This window comes from Ammospiza caudacuta, chromosome 4 (assembly GCF_027887145.1).
Source record: "Ammospiza caudacuta isolate bAmmCau1 chromosome 4, bAmmCau1.pri, whole genome shotgun sequence".
Taxonomy (NCBI): Eukaryota; Metazoa; Chordata; class Aves; order Passeriformes; family Passerellidae; genus Ammospiza; species Ammospiza caudacuta.
Window position 1 is genome coordinate 70,598,484 of NC_080596.1, and position 19,624 is coordinate 70,618,107.

The 19,624-nt window shown below is 45.1% G+C and overlaps 1 protein-coding gene across 1 annotated transcript in view; it reads left to right on the forward strand.

Moving 5' to 3' along the window:
• ATRN (attractin) overlaps positions 1–19,624 on the forward strand; it is a 148,762-nt gene that overhangs the window by 34,713 nt on the left and 94,425 nt on the right. The window contains exons 2-8 of the mRNA XM_058803585.1: positions 79–162; positions 4,404–4,517; positions 13,399–13,527; positions 15,429–15,634; positions 16,629–16,797; positions 18,141–18,231; positions 19,347–19,590. Coding sequence (XP_058659568.1) covers positions 79–162; positions 4,404–4,517; positions 13,399–13,527; positions 15,429–15,634; positions 16,629–16,797; positions 18,141–18,231; positions 19,347–19,590 — 1,037 coding nt within the window. The remainder of the gene's footprint in view (positions 1–78; positions 163–4,403; positions 4,518–13,398; positions 13,528–15,428; positions 15,635–16,628; positions 16,798–18,140; positions 18,232–19,346; positions 19,591–19,624) is intronic.

Here is a 19,624-nt window from a genome sequence, read left to right on the forward strand (position 1 = left end):
CTTCAGAATTTAGAGAATCCTTTCTGAATGTTTAAAAGCACTGGACACTAATGTTTGTCTTTGTGTTTTTGTTTGCAGACTCACTGAACCTTCAGGGTATGTCACAGATGGGCCTGGAAATTACAAATACAAGACAAAATGCACCTGGCTCATTGAAGGAAGGTGAGTGTTGGAAGCAGCTTGGAATTTTGTATTGCTTATTGGCACTTCTAGGCGAGTTTTATCTGCCCTGAATATTGTTAAGTGTCACGATTCTTTCTGGCTATTCTAAAAGCTAAATTGGGCAACACTTAATTGGTCTTGGTAAATAAATTTTTGTGTAACTGAGCCCTCCAAACTGACTTCTGTTTAAGAGGTTTGTGTTGAAACAGCATGTGGTGAACAAAAAATCAGTGCACTTCTGTAAATAATGAAGGATTATGAATTACTTAACTGACATCATCATGGGCCATTCAGATGATGGGATTCACTGCACATGGGATTTTTCAGTAGTATGAGAAACAAGAGAAAGCTCTGAAAGCTTTTATTCATGAAGAATCAGTTTCTGTAGTGATGAACTTCAGATGTTTCTTTACTCACTGAGCCATGAGGACTTCAGAGGAACCACTGACCTTTTATTGCAAAGGCTTTCTAAACTGGGAGAAGTCTCTCAGATCTCTCCCCTCACTTTGCTGCCCTTCTTGTATTTGATCCTTATATTGCTTACAGCAATTTCTTGCACAGGTTTTTAGGAGTAGCATATTTAATGTCTATCCTCTGTCACCTGATTGATGGTGCAGCAGTTCAGACCATCTCACTTGTTGAAATATATTTTTGATATAACCAAGCTGGTACCAGGACTGTAAGATCCATTTGTTTAGTCTCTAAAGCTTTTCCATGGTCAGATATGATGCTATGTGATAACATCTGTATGTTCAGTCACATTCCATGTTGTTCCCTGAGTGTGCAGGTAGAGAGGGCTGTGAATTGGCAGGAGTTGTGTGAGAGTGTGAACTTGCACTGCACACTGCAAGCTGAGGCCTCTTAGCATCTTGGGGGATCCGAATTTGCTACAGTCCCAGAGGGCACTTTTCCTTAATCTTCTCCCTGTGATTAATGTATCTGTTGCTGACATACACAGTGGAATAAGGCACCTTTAGCAAATCTGCCAGTGGATACCAGGCCATGTGGTGTGGGCAAGGTGCTGAAGGGAAGAAATGGCACCAAAGGGGGCCTGGACACACCAGAGACATGGGACTGTGTGAACCTCATGAAGTTACACAAGGCCAAGTGCAAGGTCCTGCACGGGGCTGGAGCAAGGCAGAGCACAAGCACAGGATGGGTGGGGAAGGGCTGGAGAGCAGCCCTGGGGAGAAGGACCTGGGGGTGCTGCTGGGTGAGAGCTGGACATGACCCAGCCCAGAGCCCCCCCGTGCCTGGGCTGATGGCAAAGGCAAGGTGGGAATTGTGTCCCTGTGCCCCTCCCTCAGGTGAGAGCCCACCTGCAGAGCTGCCCCAGCCCTGGGGCCAACAGCAGGAGGACGTGGAGCTGCTGCAGAGAGCCCAGAGGAGGCCCTGGAGCTGCTGCAGGGCTGGAGCCCCTCTGCTCTGGAGCCAGGCTGGCAGGGCTGGGAATGTTCCCCTGGAGAAGGGAAGGCTCCAGGCAGAGCTCAGAGCCCCTGGCAGGGCCTGCAGGGGCTCCAGGAGAGCTGCAGAGGGACTGGGGACAAGGCCTGCAGGGACAGGAGCCAGGGAATGGCTCCCAGTTCCAGAGAGCAGGGCTGGATGAGACCTTGGGAATTGGGAATTGTTCCTTGTGAGGGTGGGCAGGCCCTGGCACAGGGTGCCCAGAGCAGCTGTGGCTGCCCCTGGGTCTCTGGCAGTGCCCAAGGCCAGACTGGATGGAGCTTGGACCAACCTGTCCATGACAGGGGCTGGAACAAGATGGTTGTGAAGGTCCCTTCCAACCCAAACCACTCCATGGTCCTTTGTTCAGGAGGTCTGATGAGTTTGGAGAAATTATTCATTGTATCTGCTTCAGACATTTATTTGAGTTGAGGAAGTTTAATTCCTAAGCTCTAGAACCATGCAGAACGATAAAATTGAGAGGCAACCACTCACTATTAACTTTATAAGGAGCGCAGTTGTTTGAGGTGGTTAAGAGCAAAAGTTGGCTGCTCCAAGTGGCTACTTGTTTTAATTTGTGTAGGTAATAGGAAAACAGCTGCTGACAGTTTGCAATTACAAATAATTTAAAAATGTTTCACAAGAGCATTATTGCAGACGAACCAGCCTCAGCAATGCCAGCATAGCCAGCTTTAAACCCTTATAACGTCTGTTTTTAAAAGATATTGTGACTTGTATTTTTATCAGAAGTGCTTTTTATGAGTCCTCAATAATGTCACCAAAGCTGCTCCTCCAGCCTATAATTACTACTACTGAGAGGCTTCCTAGGGAACCACCACTTTATGGATTTTGAAGTGAGATCTTTCTTGCTGGAAAGACAGAAATGTTCCTCCCTGTTCCATAGCCAGGCATAGGTTGGAGTCCTTTTCCTGCCTGTGAGTGTTTATACCCTGCTGTCAGGGCATGGTGGTAAACAGAAAAGAGATAATCATGCTGATTAAACCAGCTGAAATATGCAGCCCTGTGTTCCTTAGTGTTCTCATTTCCTTTCTGCACCGTTCCTCAGTTTTCTTGGCTGGTGTCTGTGCTCTGTTCTTATCCCAGGGGAGTCCTTTTTATTTTTCCCAGGAGAGTGAAGGAGGCAGATGAGCTCCATGGGTCCTGAGGGACCATGTGATTGTGCAGATGAGGGCTGTCTCCTACCAGTTGTTGGCTGTTGCAAAGAGACTCTTCCTTTTTGTTTGTGGTCTGAACCTTTATTGATTGACAATATTTTTCTGCTCTACAGCTGTCAGGCTGTTCAAGTAGAAGCAATTCCCTGTGCCTCCACAGGCTGCTCAGTTCTAAAGTCATAGGTTCTCTTTGTACCTTTTCTTTAAGCAGGGCATTATCCTTGAGTTCCACCTGCTGCTCTTTTCCAAAGACCTAGAGTAGATTGTTGTACCTATCAAAAAACAGTCATTTGCAGAATAACTCCCTAAAGACTCCCCCTTCTGTGGGAAGGAAGGACTATATAGCAAGCTGACATTTAAAAAATTTTTTTGATTAGGATTAACAGGGAGTTCATCTGAATTCAAGGGCAATACTGTTGGGGAGATCCTAGACACTTGTGTCTGTCCTTTCAACAGCTCCAGCTGTGGGTGGGAACAAGCACTGCTGATAGACATTCATTTTCTATTTGTTTCAGGTCTAAGCAGTGTTAGTGCTGTTTGCACCCTCCTGGAGCTGAGCCAGAATTAAATATCTGCTGTGCTTTCTGTGTAATTGTCATTAGATGTATCTTTTTTTATATTGGCATGAAACAAACGGTGTCTTACCATGCTGAAAACCTGGACCTGCCCTAGCCATGTGTGCCGGCCCCCAGGACCCCCATGCCTGGGCTGATGGCAAAGGCAAGGTGGGAATTGTGTCCCTGTGCCCCTCCCTCAGGTGAGAGCCCACCTGCAGAGCTGCCCCAGCCCTGGGGCCAACAGCAGGAGGACGTGGAGCTGCTGCAGAGAGCCCAGAGGAGGCCCCGGAGCTGCTGCAGGGCTGGAGCCCCTCTGCTCTGGAGCCAGGCTGGCAGGGCTGGGAATGTTCCCCTGGAGAAGGGAAGGCTCCAGGCAGAGCTCAGAGCTCCTGGCAGGGCCTGCAGGGGCTCCAGGAGAGCTGCAGAGGGACATTTGTCTTGTTTGAACAGTGGTTGAGGTGACTTGGTTTGTTCAGCCTGGAGAACAGGAGACTGAGTGGAAGCCTCATCACAGCCTGCAACTTCCTTCTGAGACACTGATCTCTGTGTGACCAGGGACAGGACCTAAGGGAAGGGCTTGCAGTTGTGTTGGGGGAGGCATAGTTTATGTCTCAGGAGAGGCTCATCCCCCAGAGGGTGCTCAGGCAGTGCCCAGGCTCCCCAGGGAGTGGCCGTGGTGCCAGGGCTGCCAGAGCTCCAGGAGCGCTGGGGCAATGCGCTCAGGCTCAGGGTGGGGTTGTTGGGGTGTCCTGTGCAGAGCCAGGAGCTGGACTCAGTGATCCTTCTCAGTCCCTTCTAAATCAGGATATTGTGTGGTTCCATGATCTGTTCTGCACAACAGGACACAGTTTTCTGACCATAAAGAAATTTTTGCTTAATACCCGGAGAGCTGCATACAAAAAACCCCTGAACCACAGCATGTTTAATGCGCCTACAGTTACACCAAATGACTCAGTTTTAGTCTTGTCTAGACCAGAGCTTCACACCAGAGAAGTGTGTTGAAGGGATTTTGCCCTGTGTGTTGAGTGGCTAATTACAAATATTTTCTTTATTTATTTTTTCTTTACAGGCCAAACACAATCCTCAGGCTTCGATTCAATCACTTTGCCACAGAGTGCAGCTGGGACCACTTGTATGTGTATGATGGAGACTCAATTTATGCTCCCTTACTGGCAGCTTTTAGGTGAGTTCCCCTTGGTGAGACTCTTAACTGTAGCCAGTGGTATTTTCTTAACTTAGAGCCTGACTTACATGTCAGGCTGTAAATATGATCCAGTAATCCAAATGTATAACACTGCAAGTGCAGCACATATAGCCAGTGTCCTTTTGTGCACTCTTTGTCAGCATAAACAATTAAAGAGTTGTTTTTAGCTTTTACAATGAACAAGTCATGTCACTGCACTCTAGCATTTAAGTATTATGTTTTCATTTCCAAATCCTGATTCTTTGGGAGACAAAAAAATTATTGTTGTCTGTCTGGGCTGGAGATGATTTGGTGTGCAGGCTCCTTTGAGAGGAGAAAACTACCCCATTTATGGGTTTGAACATGATTTATGACTTAAACTTGCAGTGTGTCAATACAGACAGAAGGGCAAAAGCCAGCTAATGTTGTAGACATGGAGGTCTCATAGAATTATGTCTATCTTTTATGTACCTTAAACTTCAAAGTCTTTAGTTACTTGGAACATGTTCAGGAGCAGCAATGATGAATCAACCTTGTAAAAAACAGAATCACAGGATGGTTGGCTTGGGAGGGATCTTAAAGCCCATCCAGTGCCACCCCTGCCATGGCAGGGACACCTCCCACTGTCCCAGGTGCTCCAGCCCCAATGTCCAACCTGGCCTTGGGCACTGCCAGGGATCCAGGGGCAGCCACAGCTGCTCTGGGCACCTGAGCCAGGGCCTCACTGCTGTCACAAGGAAGGATTCCTTCCCAATGTCCCATCTCTCCTGCCCTCTGGCAGTGGGAAGCCATTCCCGTTGTCCTGTTCTCCATCCCATGGCAAGTGTCCCTCTCCAGCTCCTGATGTGTAAAAATTCCTGTTCTGCCAACAGGTTACAGGTGTTTGGCTTGTCCATGTGATGAGACATCCGTGTGGCTGCTGGTGACCAATCCACATTTCATCCTGAGACATAAACATAACTTGTGTTTTTCTGTGTTTCAGTCTTGCAGTGACACCACCCTGTCATGCTTTTTATTCTTTAAACTGAAATTAGGAAAATAATCCCAAGTTATCTATGAAAAAAACTAAAGGTTCCCCTAGGACCCTGCTTGTTCCAAGTGGCTGCGTAACTATTTCCAGAATTAACCTTCTGCTGGGCTTCCTCTCATTTGTGAAATGAAGGTCTAAAAATACTTCATGTTTGTTCTAAAAAATCCTTATAATGTCTGCGAGAGAAAATCAGCAGAGGGAAAAAAGTTGATAAAAATTTAAACCGCCACGTGGTTTTTTGGTCTTCAGCTGCAAATGTAGCGTTGTTTTGGAGTAAAAGCTTCAGACTAAGGTGAGGTCAAAACAGAACAGCTAATTTGAGGAAGGAACAACCTTTCTCTTCTAAAAAGCTCCAAAAACGTGGCAATGCCACCTGGAAGTGCTCTCTGGTATCGTGTTCTGATTGATGTGCAGGAAGAGGAGGAAATGTCATCTTGACCAATGTAATTTTGTTCTAATCAAGCTATTTTTTAATACACTGGTGAAAAGGTGAAATGATGATTTGTGCCTGCCATTTCTTGTGCGTTTTCCAAAACTTAATGGGCTTTTAAAATTGAACTTATAAGTAGTTCACAGCATTAACAATTATGGTTCAGACTGGGAAATCTGTAAATCAGGAAGCCTGGTCTTGAGGACAAGCAAACATGAGCTTTGTACAATAATGTTTTTGAGGTAGGGAAAAAACTCCAATTTTTTAAAATTGCTTCTTTAGATGACATTTGAATTTAGCTTCATTAGCAGTGAGCTGTGGTATTCAGTAATCCAAGTTCAGGAAATGGCAGATGCTTCTCATTTTGGTGAAGTACCAGAAAGCATCTGTTGAAAAATACCTTTCTCTAATACAAAATAAATGCCTTGGAGTTTTTTAAGAGCAGTGTTCATATTTTCCCAATTTAGTTGGGGTATATTAAATTTATTATTACCGTAAACATATTTCCTTGTTCATTATTTGTACCCTGCCAGGAGATATACAAGACTGAGCTTTATACAGTTGGGCCCTGTAAGCTTTGAGAGTTTGTTGATAAACACTAGAAATTCCTTTCTCTCAACTCAATTTTTGTTCCCTCCCTGACTTTTTACAGCAGTTCCCTGAACCTTCACTTCCTTCACTGCTCTCATTTTGTTTTCTTGACCTTCTGATGCTCATTTATGTTTGTTCACAAGATGATATTTATCCTGAAATATATATATAATCTTGTATATATTTAAGATGATCTTGGGAATCCTCAGCATTGAACTGTAGGGAAGCTTTAAATTTATCAGTTTTTAACAGCAATAAATATTTGCTTAATGCCAACATTTACACAGTTCAAGTGTGTGCATAGACTAAACTCCTTGTGTTCTGAGAGCCCCCAGAGCTGTCTGGTCCTGCATATTGAGCTTTTTTATTAAACAGTGTTAAAAATATCTTTGCTGGCTTATATTTGTGACCACAGGCACAATGAGACTGTGTAAATGTGCTGCTTCAAAACTGCAGTAAAAGAACATGGAAACAAATGCAGTATGTTTGTCAGCACTGATGAATAAATCTGAAGTAGATAAACTGCACTCAGCACCTGTGAACTTAGTTGGTTTTGTTAACTTTACTCCGCATTAAACATTTACCAGAGCTGGTTTTGCACCTTTATTTTCATTGTGATTGGGTTGGCACGGAGTGTTTTCCTGGTCAGACCCAGGTGTTGTTCTGCAGGACGTTTGGCAGTGGCCCAGCAGCTGCTGTGGTTGCTCTCAGGGGCCAGGTGGAGGATGATGTGAGCCCGTGTTCCCTTGGAGCAGGAGCAGCTCACCAGCCTCGTGGACCTGATGGTGAATGTGGTGCTTGAGCACACAGATTTGGGTGTAGGGCTGAGTTGGGTTGGAAGGGTCTGATCCCTCTCTCAAAGCAGGATGACCATCAGAGCCCTTTGTCCAATCAAGGTGTGAGTTTATCTTTAGGATGGAGGTCTTGTTGATCCTCTGGGTCCATGGTGCAGAGATTGGTGTTAAAATAATGATATAAAATTAATCTAATACTAATGTCTAGCCACAATCCCTTGCTGCAACCTGTGTGTGTTGCCTCCTGTCCTTTTCTTGTGAACCTCTGATATTCCCTCCTCTCTAATCTCTCCTGAGGTAGTTGAGGTCAAAATTTAGGTTTCATCCTTCTTCAGCTATCTCTCCTTGAAGTTAAAGGAACCTCACTCCTATCTCTCCTTGTACATAGATGATGTGGTTGACTCTCCTCTATTTTTTCCTTCTATTTCCTCAATTATTTGCCAGAAATTGTAACTGACCTTGCTGCCATGGAAATGGGTATTCAGCTCAGGGGCTTCCAACAGCAGGAGGACGTGGAGCTGCCAGAGCAAGTCCAGAGGAGGTCACAGAGCTGCTGCAGGGCTGGAGCTTCCCTACCACTGAGCCAGGCTGGCAGAGCTGGGAATGTTCCCCTGGAGAAGGGAAGGCTCCAGGCAGAGCTCAGAGCCCCTGGCAGGGCCTGCAGGGGCTCCAGGAGAGCTGCAGAGGGACTGGGGACAAGGGATGGAGGGACAGGAGCCAGGGAATGGCTCCCACTGCCAGAGGGCAGGGATGGATGGGATATTGGGAACTGGGAATTGTTCCCTGGCAGGGTGTGAGGCCCTGGCACAGGGTGGCTGCCCCTGGATCCCTGGCAGTGCCCAAGGCCAGGCTGGACACTGGGGCTGGGAGCAGCCTGGGGCAGTGGGAGGTGTCTTTGCCATGGCAGGGTGGGATGATCCTTAAGGTCCTTTCCACCTTAAACTGTTCCATGATCCTTCGATAGCCACAGTCATGTAAGAACTGAGGAGGTTTTTGGGCAAAGCCCCTGATCTGGAGGCTTCTGCAGACAGACAAGCTTCCCTGTGCTGGTGCTGCAGCTGCTTCTGCTTTCTGCACCAAGGGGGAAAGATTTCAAGGAAGATTGTAATGTGAGGGGCTGCCAGCTCTATAATGAATCTATAGTCTAGGCTTTTTTCGTACATGTTGTTGCAATGGGTTTGTTTCCTTAAAAGTCCGTGTTTGGGAGTCATCCTGCTTCATTTAAGACAATAAATTTCAGATGTCTCCTTATATTCTCCTCCCTCCTTTTTTATTTTTTGCTATTGTTTTATTTTTAGTCTCCTGTAACTGCTATTTTTAGTTTGTTTAGTTTTACTCTTGTAGTTCTGAGTTTGAATGAGGTGCATGGACTGGTTTTTAGTAGCAGAGAAATGTTGCCATTTTGTGTATGTGTGTGTCCAGATGTATCAATGTATTTAAAAATAAGGATAATTTGTTTGCATTGGATTTTGATGGATTGAAAGCTGATTTTTCAGTATGATCTTTATCCTTTTACTCCTCCATGAGCTCTACTCTGTATTTTCACCCTTTCCTTTCGTGACTCTCAATTATACCCTTTTTCTGCTTAGTAGAGCTTCTCATGCTTTGATCTCTAACAGGTTGTGTCTCTGGAGGAAATGAGGAATATGCCAGTATTGTGATACTCACATAGCAAATCCAAGAAAAATAATGGAGGAGGTGCCCTTTGTTTTAAATTATGATAGTGAAGAAGTTGGGTCTCCTGGACATAATTGTGAGCTTCCATACTTGAAATGAGCCTCCATGATGAGTGGGAGAGAGGCTTTGGACAAGAGGATGGAGTGACAGGACAAGGAAGAAGTGACAGCCTTCAGAGAGTAGGGCTAGATGGGATGTTGGGCAGGAATTGTTCCATGGGAGGTGCCCAAGGCCAGGTTGGACACTGGGGCTTGGAGCACCCTGGGATAGTGGAAAGTGTTCCTGCCCATAGCAGGAGGTAGAACAGGAGGATTTTTAAAGTTTCTCCAGCTCAGGCCATTCTATGTTTCATTGATTTCTGATACTCTTTTACTTTCTGCCATTGACTTCAGCAGTCCAGGAAATAGATGTTATTTCTGTCCAAAGCAGAGGTTTGCCTCTCCCTGGGTGTCACTGGGCAGCTGAGCTGAGTAGGAGTGTTTATTTGCTTTGGAGTAGGGATGGTTGCAAAACGTTTTGAAACCTTATGAAAGGAAATAAAAGCAGTGTGTTGTGAAACATGCTAATCTTGGCCAAGTTGAGTTGCTCAGAGATTCTGGATCATAATTTAAAGGAAGTTTTGCATAATCTTTTATCATTCTGATTCTGCCTATTGGATTCTTTTTCGTGGCAGATGTAAATTCTGATGTGCTTCTGTTTATTCCATATGATGCTGGGAGCAGGTTGATTTATTCACTGTTTCTGAGGTTCAACCTTTCAGGCTCTGATTGTTCCTGCTGTGTTGTGTTCTCTTCATGGCTTTCTCTGAAAGAAATTAAAATGCCCTATCCCTGGAAATTTTCAAGGCCAGGCTGGGTGGGACTTGCAGCAGCCTGGTCTGGTGGAAAGTGTCCCTGCCCATGGCAGGGGCTTGGCCTAGATGACCTTTAAGGTCCCTTCCAACCCAGACAATTCTGTGATTAAGTTTCCTTAGAGTGTTTCAAATTTGTGTAGGAGGCATAACATCCTCTTTAGTTATTTACACATGAATCACCAGAAAAAGATGGAAATAGGGAATATCTGGGATGCAAGCATTGTTATGGAGGTACTTGTGTTCTGGTCAAACAAACCCCAAATCTGAGATTTCTTTGAGAACACAAAGAATTGTCAAGGATAGTCCTTTTATTAGGAAAGATTATTGAGGGGATTTTTTGTCTTGCCTTCCACTTACTTTGCCCTGTAATATCAGTGATAAGTGCTGAAGAAGAAACCAGACAAAAGCAATTTTTTTCTTGTCCCTGAGCTGCAGTTTGCCTCACCCAAATAATTTTCAAATGTTCGTTTTCCTGTGGTGGAGATGTACTGTCCTACAGTGTCCATTACAAGGGAATAGTTATGAACCAAACAAGAAGTTTGTTAGGCTTTTTGTTCTTAGGTTTTGTGAGAGATGGTCTTTTGGGAGAGATAAACTTCAGAAGTCTCAAACATTGAGAATGAAATAAAGCACCCCTTCCAGAGAGATGAAAAGGGAATTAATTTTGCTGTTTAATCCCTTACCATTGAGAAGTGAATGAGCAGCGGGGGGAAATTTGGCTTTCTCATAATGAAATATTTCTTGAAATGTGTATCAGCAGATGTGCTGGAGTTGCTTAGCCAAAACATGGGATCAGGTTCCAGTGATTTTTATGGTGTGTTGGTAAAATGAAGGACATCTTTTTTGTCCACCATAAGATTTGTTGTGCAGTTTTCAGTGTGATCCTGATGTAGGTAGCTTGTTCATCTGCTGGTTTTGGTGCACATACCCCCAGATCTGTAGTAGAAAGGATTGCTGAGGGTCTGTTCTGTTCTTGGAGCACACCATTGTATTGTACCATGGGGACAGAAAAGTTCAGGTCACAGCAAGTGCTTCCCAGGTGGTATTAGTGCGTGCTGTGGATAGCTGAGAGTGATTTCCTTGAGCAGGTAAACTCCTTTACTCTGTACTAGGAAACTCTCTTCAACTGCATTAGCTTTCTATTCTAAATAGATGTGAAAAAAGGAAAGTAAGTTCTTCTCGGGGGAAAATTCTTTCCATCATTGCTTTTTGCCTGCTGGTGGCCCTGGGCTCTGGGGAGTGGCCGGGTGGGGGCCAGGCTGGGCTGATTGGAGCTGCCCCGGCTCCCTGCCCCACACGCTCTGCTCTGCCCCTCGAGCCCCTGCTGGTCACAGAGCTTCGACTTTGCCTTGGGAAGCAGGAGTGAGGCTGGGCAGAGGTGGATCTGTACAGGGAAATAGCAGCTGACTGTGAGCAGGGGGTGCTGGACAACATACTGTGCATGGATAAAGGCTTTTAAAAACATAAATTCAATAGACTTTAAATTTGTGCCCATGTTGATGGCTTTTGTATGAGGGAGGAATCAACTTTTAATTTTTTGGTTTTGTCAAGCTTCTGTTAAATGAAAAATAAACATTCCCTCTCAGATACAAAGTATTTAGTGTCATAGGTAAATAGGTAGTAATTACTTTTTTCAAAGCTCATTTTAGTTTGTCAGTTTGTTCTGACAAACTAATTATTTTGACAAACCTTTATATAAATCTGTAGTGTGTCTGCAATACTGTAGATAGTCTTGCCCACCATCTTTGCTTCTCTCAGCTAGTCCTGGAAAACTAAAAGGCTGGAGGATCTCAGAGAACCTGGAAAGGTGAGAGAAACAGCCAAAGGCATCCAGAAGTGTGAAGCAAAGAATGAGGTGGGAGTTGAGAGTGTGACAGGCTGCTATGATAGAAAGGACAACAAACATGAATGTGATGAGTCAGGTAGAGCTTATAAAAGAAGAGATGATGAGAAGATATGGGGCAGTTGGAATGCCTGAGGGATGAGATGGCATCCAGAAGGACCTGGGCATCACCAAGGACTGGCACTGTAGGGATCTCATGGGATACAACAGGGTCAAGTGCAAGGTCCTGCATCAGATGGGAGCAATTCCGATTATGAGAAGTGAGTGGGGGATGAAGGGATGGACAGCAGCCTTGGAGGGGAGGACTTGGTGATGTTGGTGGGTAAGAAACTGGACATGCCCAGTGAGCTGGGACACAGGACGCCCCCCGTGCCTGGGCTGATCCCCAGGGAGGGGGGACTCTGTCCCTGTGCCCCTCCCTCAGGTGAGAGCCCACCTGCAGAGCTGCCCCAGCCCTGGGGCCAACAGCAGGAGGACGTGGAGCTGCTGCAGAGAGCCCAGAGGAGGCCCCGGAGCTGCTGCAGGGCTGGAGCCCCTCTGCTCTGGAGCCAGGCTGGCAGGGCTGGGAATGTTCCCCTGGAGAAGGGAAGGCTCCAGGCAGAGCTCAGAGCCCCTGGCAGGGCCTGGAGGGGCTCCAGGAGAGCTGCAGAGGGACTGGGGACAAGGGATGGAGGGACAGGAGCCAGGGAATGGCTCCCACTGGGAAAGGGGAGATTGGGCTGGGATCTTGGCAAGGAATTGCTGGCTGGGAGGGTGGGCAGGGGCTGGGCTGGAATTCCCAGATTTGCTGTGGCTGCCCCTGGATCCCTGGCAGTGCCCAAGGCCAGGCTGGACACTGGGGCTGGGAGCAGCCTGGGATAGCAGAAGGTGTCTTTGCCATGGCAGGGGTTGAACAGGATGAGTTTTAAGTCTCTGGTTTAAGCCTCTAATGCAAACCAGTCTGTGATTCCATGGCTGACTGTTCGTATTTCTCATAGAAAAAGAACCCAAAAGGCAGCAAGTCAAAAATGAGTAGAATAATCCTTTTTCTGCTGTTGTGGAATTAAATTGTTAACAGCACTGCTGCAGATTTTTCAGGTGAAAAGGATACGAATGATTAAGAAATGAATTGGGTAGAAGCATGGCAGAGTGGTTTATTTTACTGTACTGGCTTGAGTGCATTCTCCAGGCCTAAGCATCTGAACTGGGTGTCTGGAAGGTGGATTACACTTTGCCACAATGCTCTGTACTTGCTTGGTTTGTCACAACCTTTCCCAATCATTTTTGTAGCCCACAGTCAGGAGGAGATCTGAGCTCAGCAGACCTTTAGTTTGACTTCGTAATACAGATTTTATTTTGGGACACATTAATTTCTGTTTCCAAAGGGGCCACCTTGTTTTATGAATGGGACCTGCTTAATTCTTTGCTGAGTGACAAGGGAGGGAAAGGTTTTTGATAGGGATATCTAAAATTCTAGTTAGCTTCAGTCTTTCTCAGGTTAAATACTTCCAACATACATTTATTTATGATTCCACAAATTCATTATATTTCAAATAATGGAAATACATCGAGTTTCAATTATTTTATTGAAATTCAATTATTTTATTGAAAGTACTGGTGCATTTACTCTTGTTGCTTTGCTGCCTTCTATTTCACTTCTAATATTGTTCTTTTACTTTTCCAGTGGTCTTATTGTTCCTGAGAAGGACAGCAATGAAACAGTACCTGAAGTTGTAGCTACTTCTGGATATGCTCTTCTACATTTCTTCAGTGATGCTGCCTATAATCTCACAGGGTTTAACATCACCTATAAGTAAGTGGCACCACTCCACAGTGATGCTGCAGGTTGAGCAAAAGGAGTTTTCCCCTTTTCTTACTTTTGTCTTGAAATAAGCAGTTGCCATTGAAGTGTGTAATTATGAGCAGACACCTGAAATTAGATTTTAATCTTTATTATACCCTTGCAACAGCCAATAAGTGGCATGTGCTCAATGTTACAACTTGTCAGTTGTGTGGATGAATGTTTGCTCCAAAAGGCATCTTACTATTTATTTTTTGTTATTGGATCAATTTGATTCTGTCTGAGCAACAGGAATTGATATGTTTTGTGCATGTCTGTGCTCCTGAGTGCTCTGCAGATACTCTAGCACAAACACACTTTTCCATCAGCCAGCATTTCACTTGAGACACTGGGCTGTACATGCTCTTGAGGGTCCTCATCCTCAGGATTTGCTTTCTTATTCAGTCCCTGGATTGAATCCCTTCATCTGGCTTCTTTTTATTCTGGATTGGTTTTATATTCGTTCATGTTCTAAACAGATGGGTGCTTTCTGTTCACTGACATGTATTTAGTCCTCATTGATGAGCTTTTTAAAAGTAATTCTTGTATGCTCCCTAATTCATCAACTGCTTTTAGAAAGGTTTTGTCTTGAGGTAAATGTGTGGACATACTCACAGAGATGGAAGGTTTTGCTTCTGCAGGGATCATGAGCTTTGGATTTTTTTTGCTCATACAGATGCAAGTTATGTTTGTGCCACACTGGGAGATTTAATTTGGGAATAATCTGCAGGAAGTCTCACCTCTTTCAAAAAAACAGCTGGAAAAGCTTCAGTCTTGACTGACTTCTTGCAAAAATTGACTTTCTCTTAAAATGAGAAGCTTAGTTTTTGAATATCAAGTCTCAGTACTTTCATCCTCAGTAAGAACACAAATATGTGCTGAATAACCCACATAATAGTGAATTTTTTTAAAAACAGGGGGCATCCAGCACCCCTTGAAAGCTTCAGAAGAAGATCAGGAGTGTATGCAAAGTTAGTGGGATCAGAGGAGCTGAAGAGGCAGTGATTTCCAAATCTGATTGCATAAACCAGGACTCCATCTACTGCCAGCTGTTGGATTTGCGCCATTGCAATAAAATATTGTCTTCAAGAACAATATTCCTTTAATTTGTCACTTTCTTCATCATTTCAGACAATTTTCAAGTGCTGTTTTGTGTTCTGGTTCTTAGGTTTGCTTGTAACATTTTTCCAGCAAGTAGATTGAATGAAACATAACAGTCTTCATAGTTGTCACTGAGTGTAGGTAGTAGTTCTTTCAGCACTTGTGAAATTGCCTTGGAGCCAGTGACAGTGAGAATATGGGTACTAATTCCCATCTGTGAATTATTCTGGTTGATACACCAGCAAATACTGGAGTCTGGAAAATATTATGTTCTCAAAATTTGGACCTTTACCAAGGTTATATCTGGTTTTGCCTCAGCTACGTTGCAGATATTATAAAATCAGAAATTATTTAAACTAGGCACGTCTTTGGCTTGGTTTTCATCTCCAGTTGTTCTCTTGGTAAGCAGATCCCAGAATAGCACCTAATTGTGAACAGTTTGAGTATAAATTGCGCAGACACCACAGCAGCCTTACACTCTGATGAAAGTTCTCACTTACTGTTGGGTGTTTTAAGGCAAGTCATTTGCCTTACAAATGGCTAAAAATCATATTGATCATTTTCTCAGAGGAGCTGCGAGTTTAACTTGTGAAATGAAGCAGTTTTTAGGAATAGAGTACAGATCTTTACAGGTGCATCACACCAGGTAGCAGATGACTCTCTCTTGATTTGTAATGATTTGTATTCATTTTCTTCAGCATCACTCTTGCCTTTGTTAATAATTCTTGGGAATCTCTTTCCTTCCTGACGAGCTGCCTTGTGCTTTTCCCCAGTTTCAATATGTGTCCCAATAACTGCTCTGGCCAGGGGGAGTGCAGGCTCAACAGCAGCAGCCTGGCCCCCCAGTGTGAGTGTGCCGAGCGCTGGAAGGGAGAGGCCTGTGACATTCCCTACTGCCCGGGGAACTGCGGCACTCCGGAGCGGGGCCACTGCAGCCTCAACGGCTCCAGAGCCTGCGTGTGCTCTGCAGGCTGGCAAGGTGAGTCTCCTGCTGGGCACACAGAGCTCTGGGGATGCATTTTCTGTATATGGAGCTGGCACTTTACTGGGAGGACGTGGGAATGTTCTGCATGACAGCATTAGCATTTTGACTAGGAACAGAGTACCTGCTTTTTAAAGTTAAAAGACCACACTTCATGTGGATGGATGGATGGATGGATGGATGGATGGATGGATGGATGGATGGATGGATGGATATGCTGGAGAGGAGGACACAGAGAAGCTCCAAGGGCTGCAGCCTCTCAGCTCTGGAGGCAGTTTGGGAGAGCTGGGGGTGTGGGGAAGAGAAGGCTCCAGGGAGACTTCAGAGCCACTTCCAGTGCCCAGAGGGCCTCCATGAGAGCTGGAGAAGGATGTTGGACAAGGGCCTGGAATGCCAGGACAAAGGGGAATGACTTTAAATTGAAACTAGGCTGGTTTACATTAGATATAAGGAAGAAGTTTTTTACAGTGAGTGTGATGACACCCTGGCACAGGGTGCCCAGAGTAGCTCTGGCTACCCCTGGATCCCTGGCAGTGTCCAAGGCCAGGTTGGACACTGGGACTTGGGGCACCCTCTGGAAGGTGTCCCTGCCACAGCAGGGGGGTGGAAGGGGATCTTTCCAATCCATCTCAGTCTGTGATTCTGTGGTTTTTAACAAATGCTTTTAAAAGCAACCATCCAAAGAGGGACTAACCTGTGGTGTACAGGCATCCCTTCAGGTCTCATTCCTATGCCCCTGAAGCAAATTTGAGCCTGGTTGCCATAGCTGACCCGTTTGAACATGTCAAATGCCTCATTCTCATGTGCAGCTGAGCTGATCAGCCATGTCCAACTTGGCAGTGATCTGGCCCGAACATAGATGTTTGCTTTGCCAAGACCTACTGATATGTAAGAATTAGTCCCATATTAAATGCAACCAGCTACAGCACTAGCAGGAGTTTGACCTCCAGCTGCAATGGAAAAAACCCATTTTTAAACCTTCTTTTCCCAGGTCCTGGCTGTTCAATTCCTCTTCCTGCAAACCAGTCGTTTTGGGAACGGGAAGAATACACTCTTCCAAAACTTGCCAGAGCATCTCACAAAGCCGTCATCCATGACAATAAAATGTGGATTGTTGGAGGCTATGTCTTCAATCATTCTGACTCTCAGAAGGTTTTAGCGTGAGTATAAACCCAGATAATAAAAACTAAAGATAGGAACTTAGATTTGAGAGTTATTTTTAGAAAATGCCACCTGACATGCTTTGCTTTGGTCTGTGCTTCATCTCTGAGGGAAAACAGCCATAATAAAAACTCAGGCTCATGTTTGAGATGGGGGAAAATCTTGCTAAGGGGTGCTAATTTTGGAAAAGAAAAGCATAAGGTTCCTGATGTTCAGGGAGCTTTTGATTCATCTGTGTCTGTCAGCATTTAACTATTCTCTGTATATTTCTGGGCCAGCTCTTAAATTATATCTAGCCTCATATTCAAAGAGGGTCATTTTGCTTCAGTGTTTTTTAGCCCTTCTCTATGTTGTGTTTGTGTCACTTGAGTTTTTGGCTCCTTAATTAACACCTACTGATGACTCTGGATGGTTATCCACAGTGGATGGGACACCAGACAGGGAGTGGTATTAGGATGAGGGCATTTATGCAATTGTTTGAGGAGATGTAACAGTAACTAAAATATAAAGTAATAATAATTTACTTCATGGAAATAGTCCATTTAAAAAACCCCAGCTTTTGTATTGTATTAGGGCAGATCTAGGCAAAAGCTGGACTTTTTTCCAGAGATACTCGTGTACCTTACTTTGATGGACCTAAGTGAGAGCTGTGTATTCTGCACTCACATCCGGAGGTAATAGTTCTTATAGGGGAAGAGGAGCTGAAAACACACATTTAAATGTAGAGCAGTTGCTAGTTGCACCCACAATTTACTCCTCCAAAGTCACACCTTGTTTTTTAATAGGATACCCTATGACTTTGTTGAATGCTTTCTCAGAGATGATTTTATCTCACAAGGCCCTTAGCTTGGCAAATATAGTGCCTTATTTTAAATGAAAAGCCACAAGCCATTTTCAGGGCAGAGGGTTTATGTTATTTTTAGCATGAATAGCAAAGACATAATTAAATAGTGCTTTTTAAGTGCTGGCAGAGTTTTTCTAATCAAATAGTTGCAAATTACCTAAGTTTAGTGTAAAGTTTTCCTACTTTTTTGAGGGAGAGGTGGTGTGGGTTGTCACAGCTAGCTCTTGGGTTTGTATGGAAAAGAAAACAGGGCAAAGGAGATCAACCTGTGGATGTTGAGTAACAGAGCAGGTTCAACTGTTTTTTTTTAACCCATAAGTAGTTTGTATGAGCTTTGTGCATGCTGAAATCATGGCAGGATTTATTATTTCAGTAAATAATTATATCTAACATACTATATTGGTAAATAATTTTCCCCAAATCTTAGAAAGGACAAACAATCATATTCTCAGCGTTAATACCTATTCCTTGGAAAGTAATTCAGTTTTAATTATACAGGTATGATCTCATTTCTGAAGAGTGGCTTCCACTGAACAGCTCTGTGAACTCAGTAGAGATGAGATATGGTCATTCATTGGCGTTGCACAAGGTAAGTTCAGTGCTCCAGACTCACTTCCCAGCTGATTTCCCTTCTTTTCTCCTGCTTCCCACTCCTTTTCCCACGTCAGCCTTGCTTTGGGAGAAGTGTTCCTCATTCAGAGGCTTGTCCCTGCTCAGCCCAGGCTGTGCCCTTGTGCTCCAGGGAATCCTTGGGTGGCTCTCCTGGGAAGTTTGCAGTGTCTCTGCCTGTGTGCTCCTTCTTTGCCCTTTTTCCAGAGATTTTGAAGATGATTTTTTGAGGCCAGTGAGTCCATTATTTCCTTCTTACTGTCTGTGCTGACAAGAATGCCTGAGGCTGAGTTTGCTGGAGTTCCCCAGCTGCCTTTTATGTAGATCACATGAATATTTTTATGAGCTCTGTTGTCCAAGACACCAAAGCAGTGCTGGGGGATTACGGATTTTTGTTACTTGCTCTGCAAGTAAATTTGTGAATCTAATCTTCCAGCATCTGACACAGCAAGTGGATTTGACAGTTTTTACCTCCTTTCTCACTTGTGTGCCTTGCTGTAAGTGCAGACCATGTGAAAGCAGGATAGCAAAGTCTGTGGAAAGGAAATGAGGTGATCTTTTATTGATTTTTGGGTTTGGAATGTTGTTAAGCTCAAACAGTGCAGGCCAGGGCAAAGCTTAATCATAAGTACTCAAAAAACTCCTCACTGTCATTCACAAACAGAGCACTTGAAGAACCTCAAAGCATGGAAATTCATCATGGAATCACAAAATGATTTGGGCTGGAAGGGAGCTTAAAGATCATCTAGTCCCAGTCCCCTGCTGCAGGCAGAGACCTCCCACTGTCCCAGGCTGCTCCAGCCCCAGTGTCCAGCCTGGCCTTGGGCACTGCCAGGGATCCAGGGGCAGCCCCAGCTGCTCTGGGCACCTGTGCCAGGGCCTCACACCCTCCTGGGGACAATTCCTAACTCCCAATATCCCATCCATCCCTGCCCTCTGGCAGTGGGATCCAATCCCTGTGTCCTGTCCCTCCATCCCTTCTCCCCAGTCCCTTTCCAAGGGAGTTTATTAGGTAATTTCAGACCAGTAGCTCCAGTGCTTCCCAAACAGCAGTTTCCTAATGCTGCACTCCCTGCCCTCTGTGCCTTCTCTCAGGATAACATCTACATGTACGGCGGCAAGCTGGACGCCACGGGGAACGTGAGCAGCCAGCTGTGGGTGTTCCACATCCCGCGGCAGAGCTGGACCGTGCTGGCTCCCCGCGCCAAGGAGCAGTACGCCGTGGTGGGGCACTCGGCACACGTGGTGACCCTGAGGGACAACAGCACAGTCATGCTGGTGCTCTTCGGGCACTGCCCCCTCTACGGCTACATCAGCAACGTCCAGGAGTACAACCTGCGTGAGTGAGGGGGAAAGGGAGGGAGGGAGGGCAG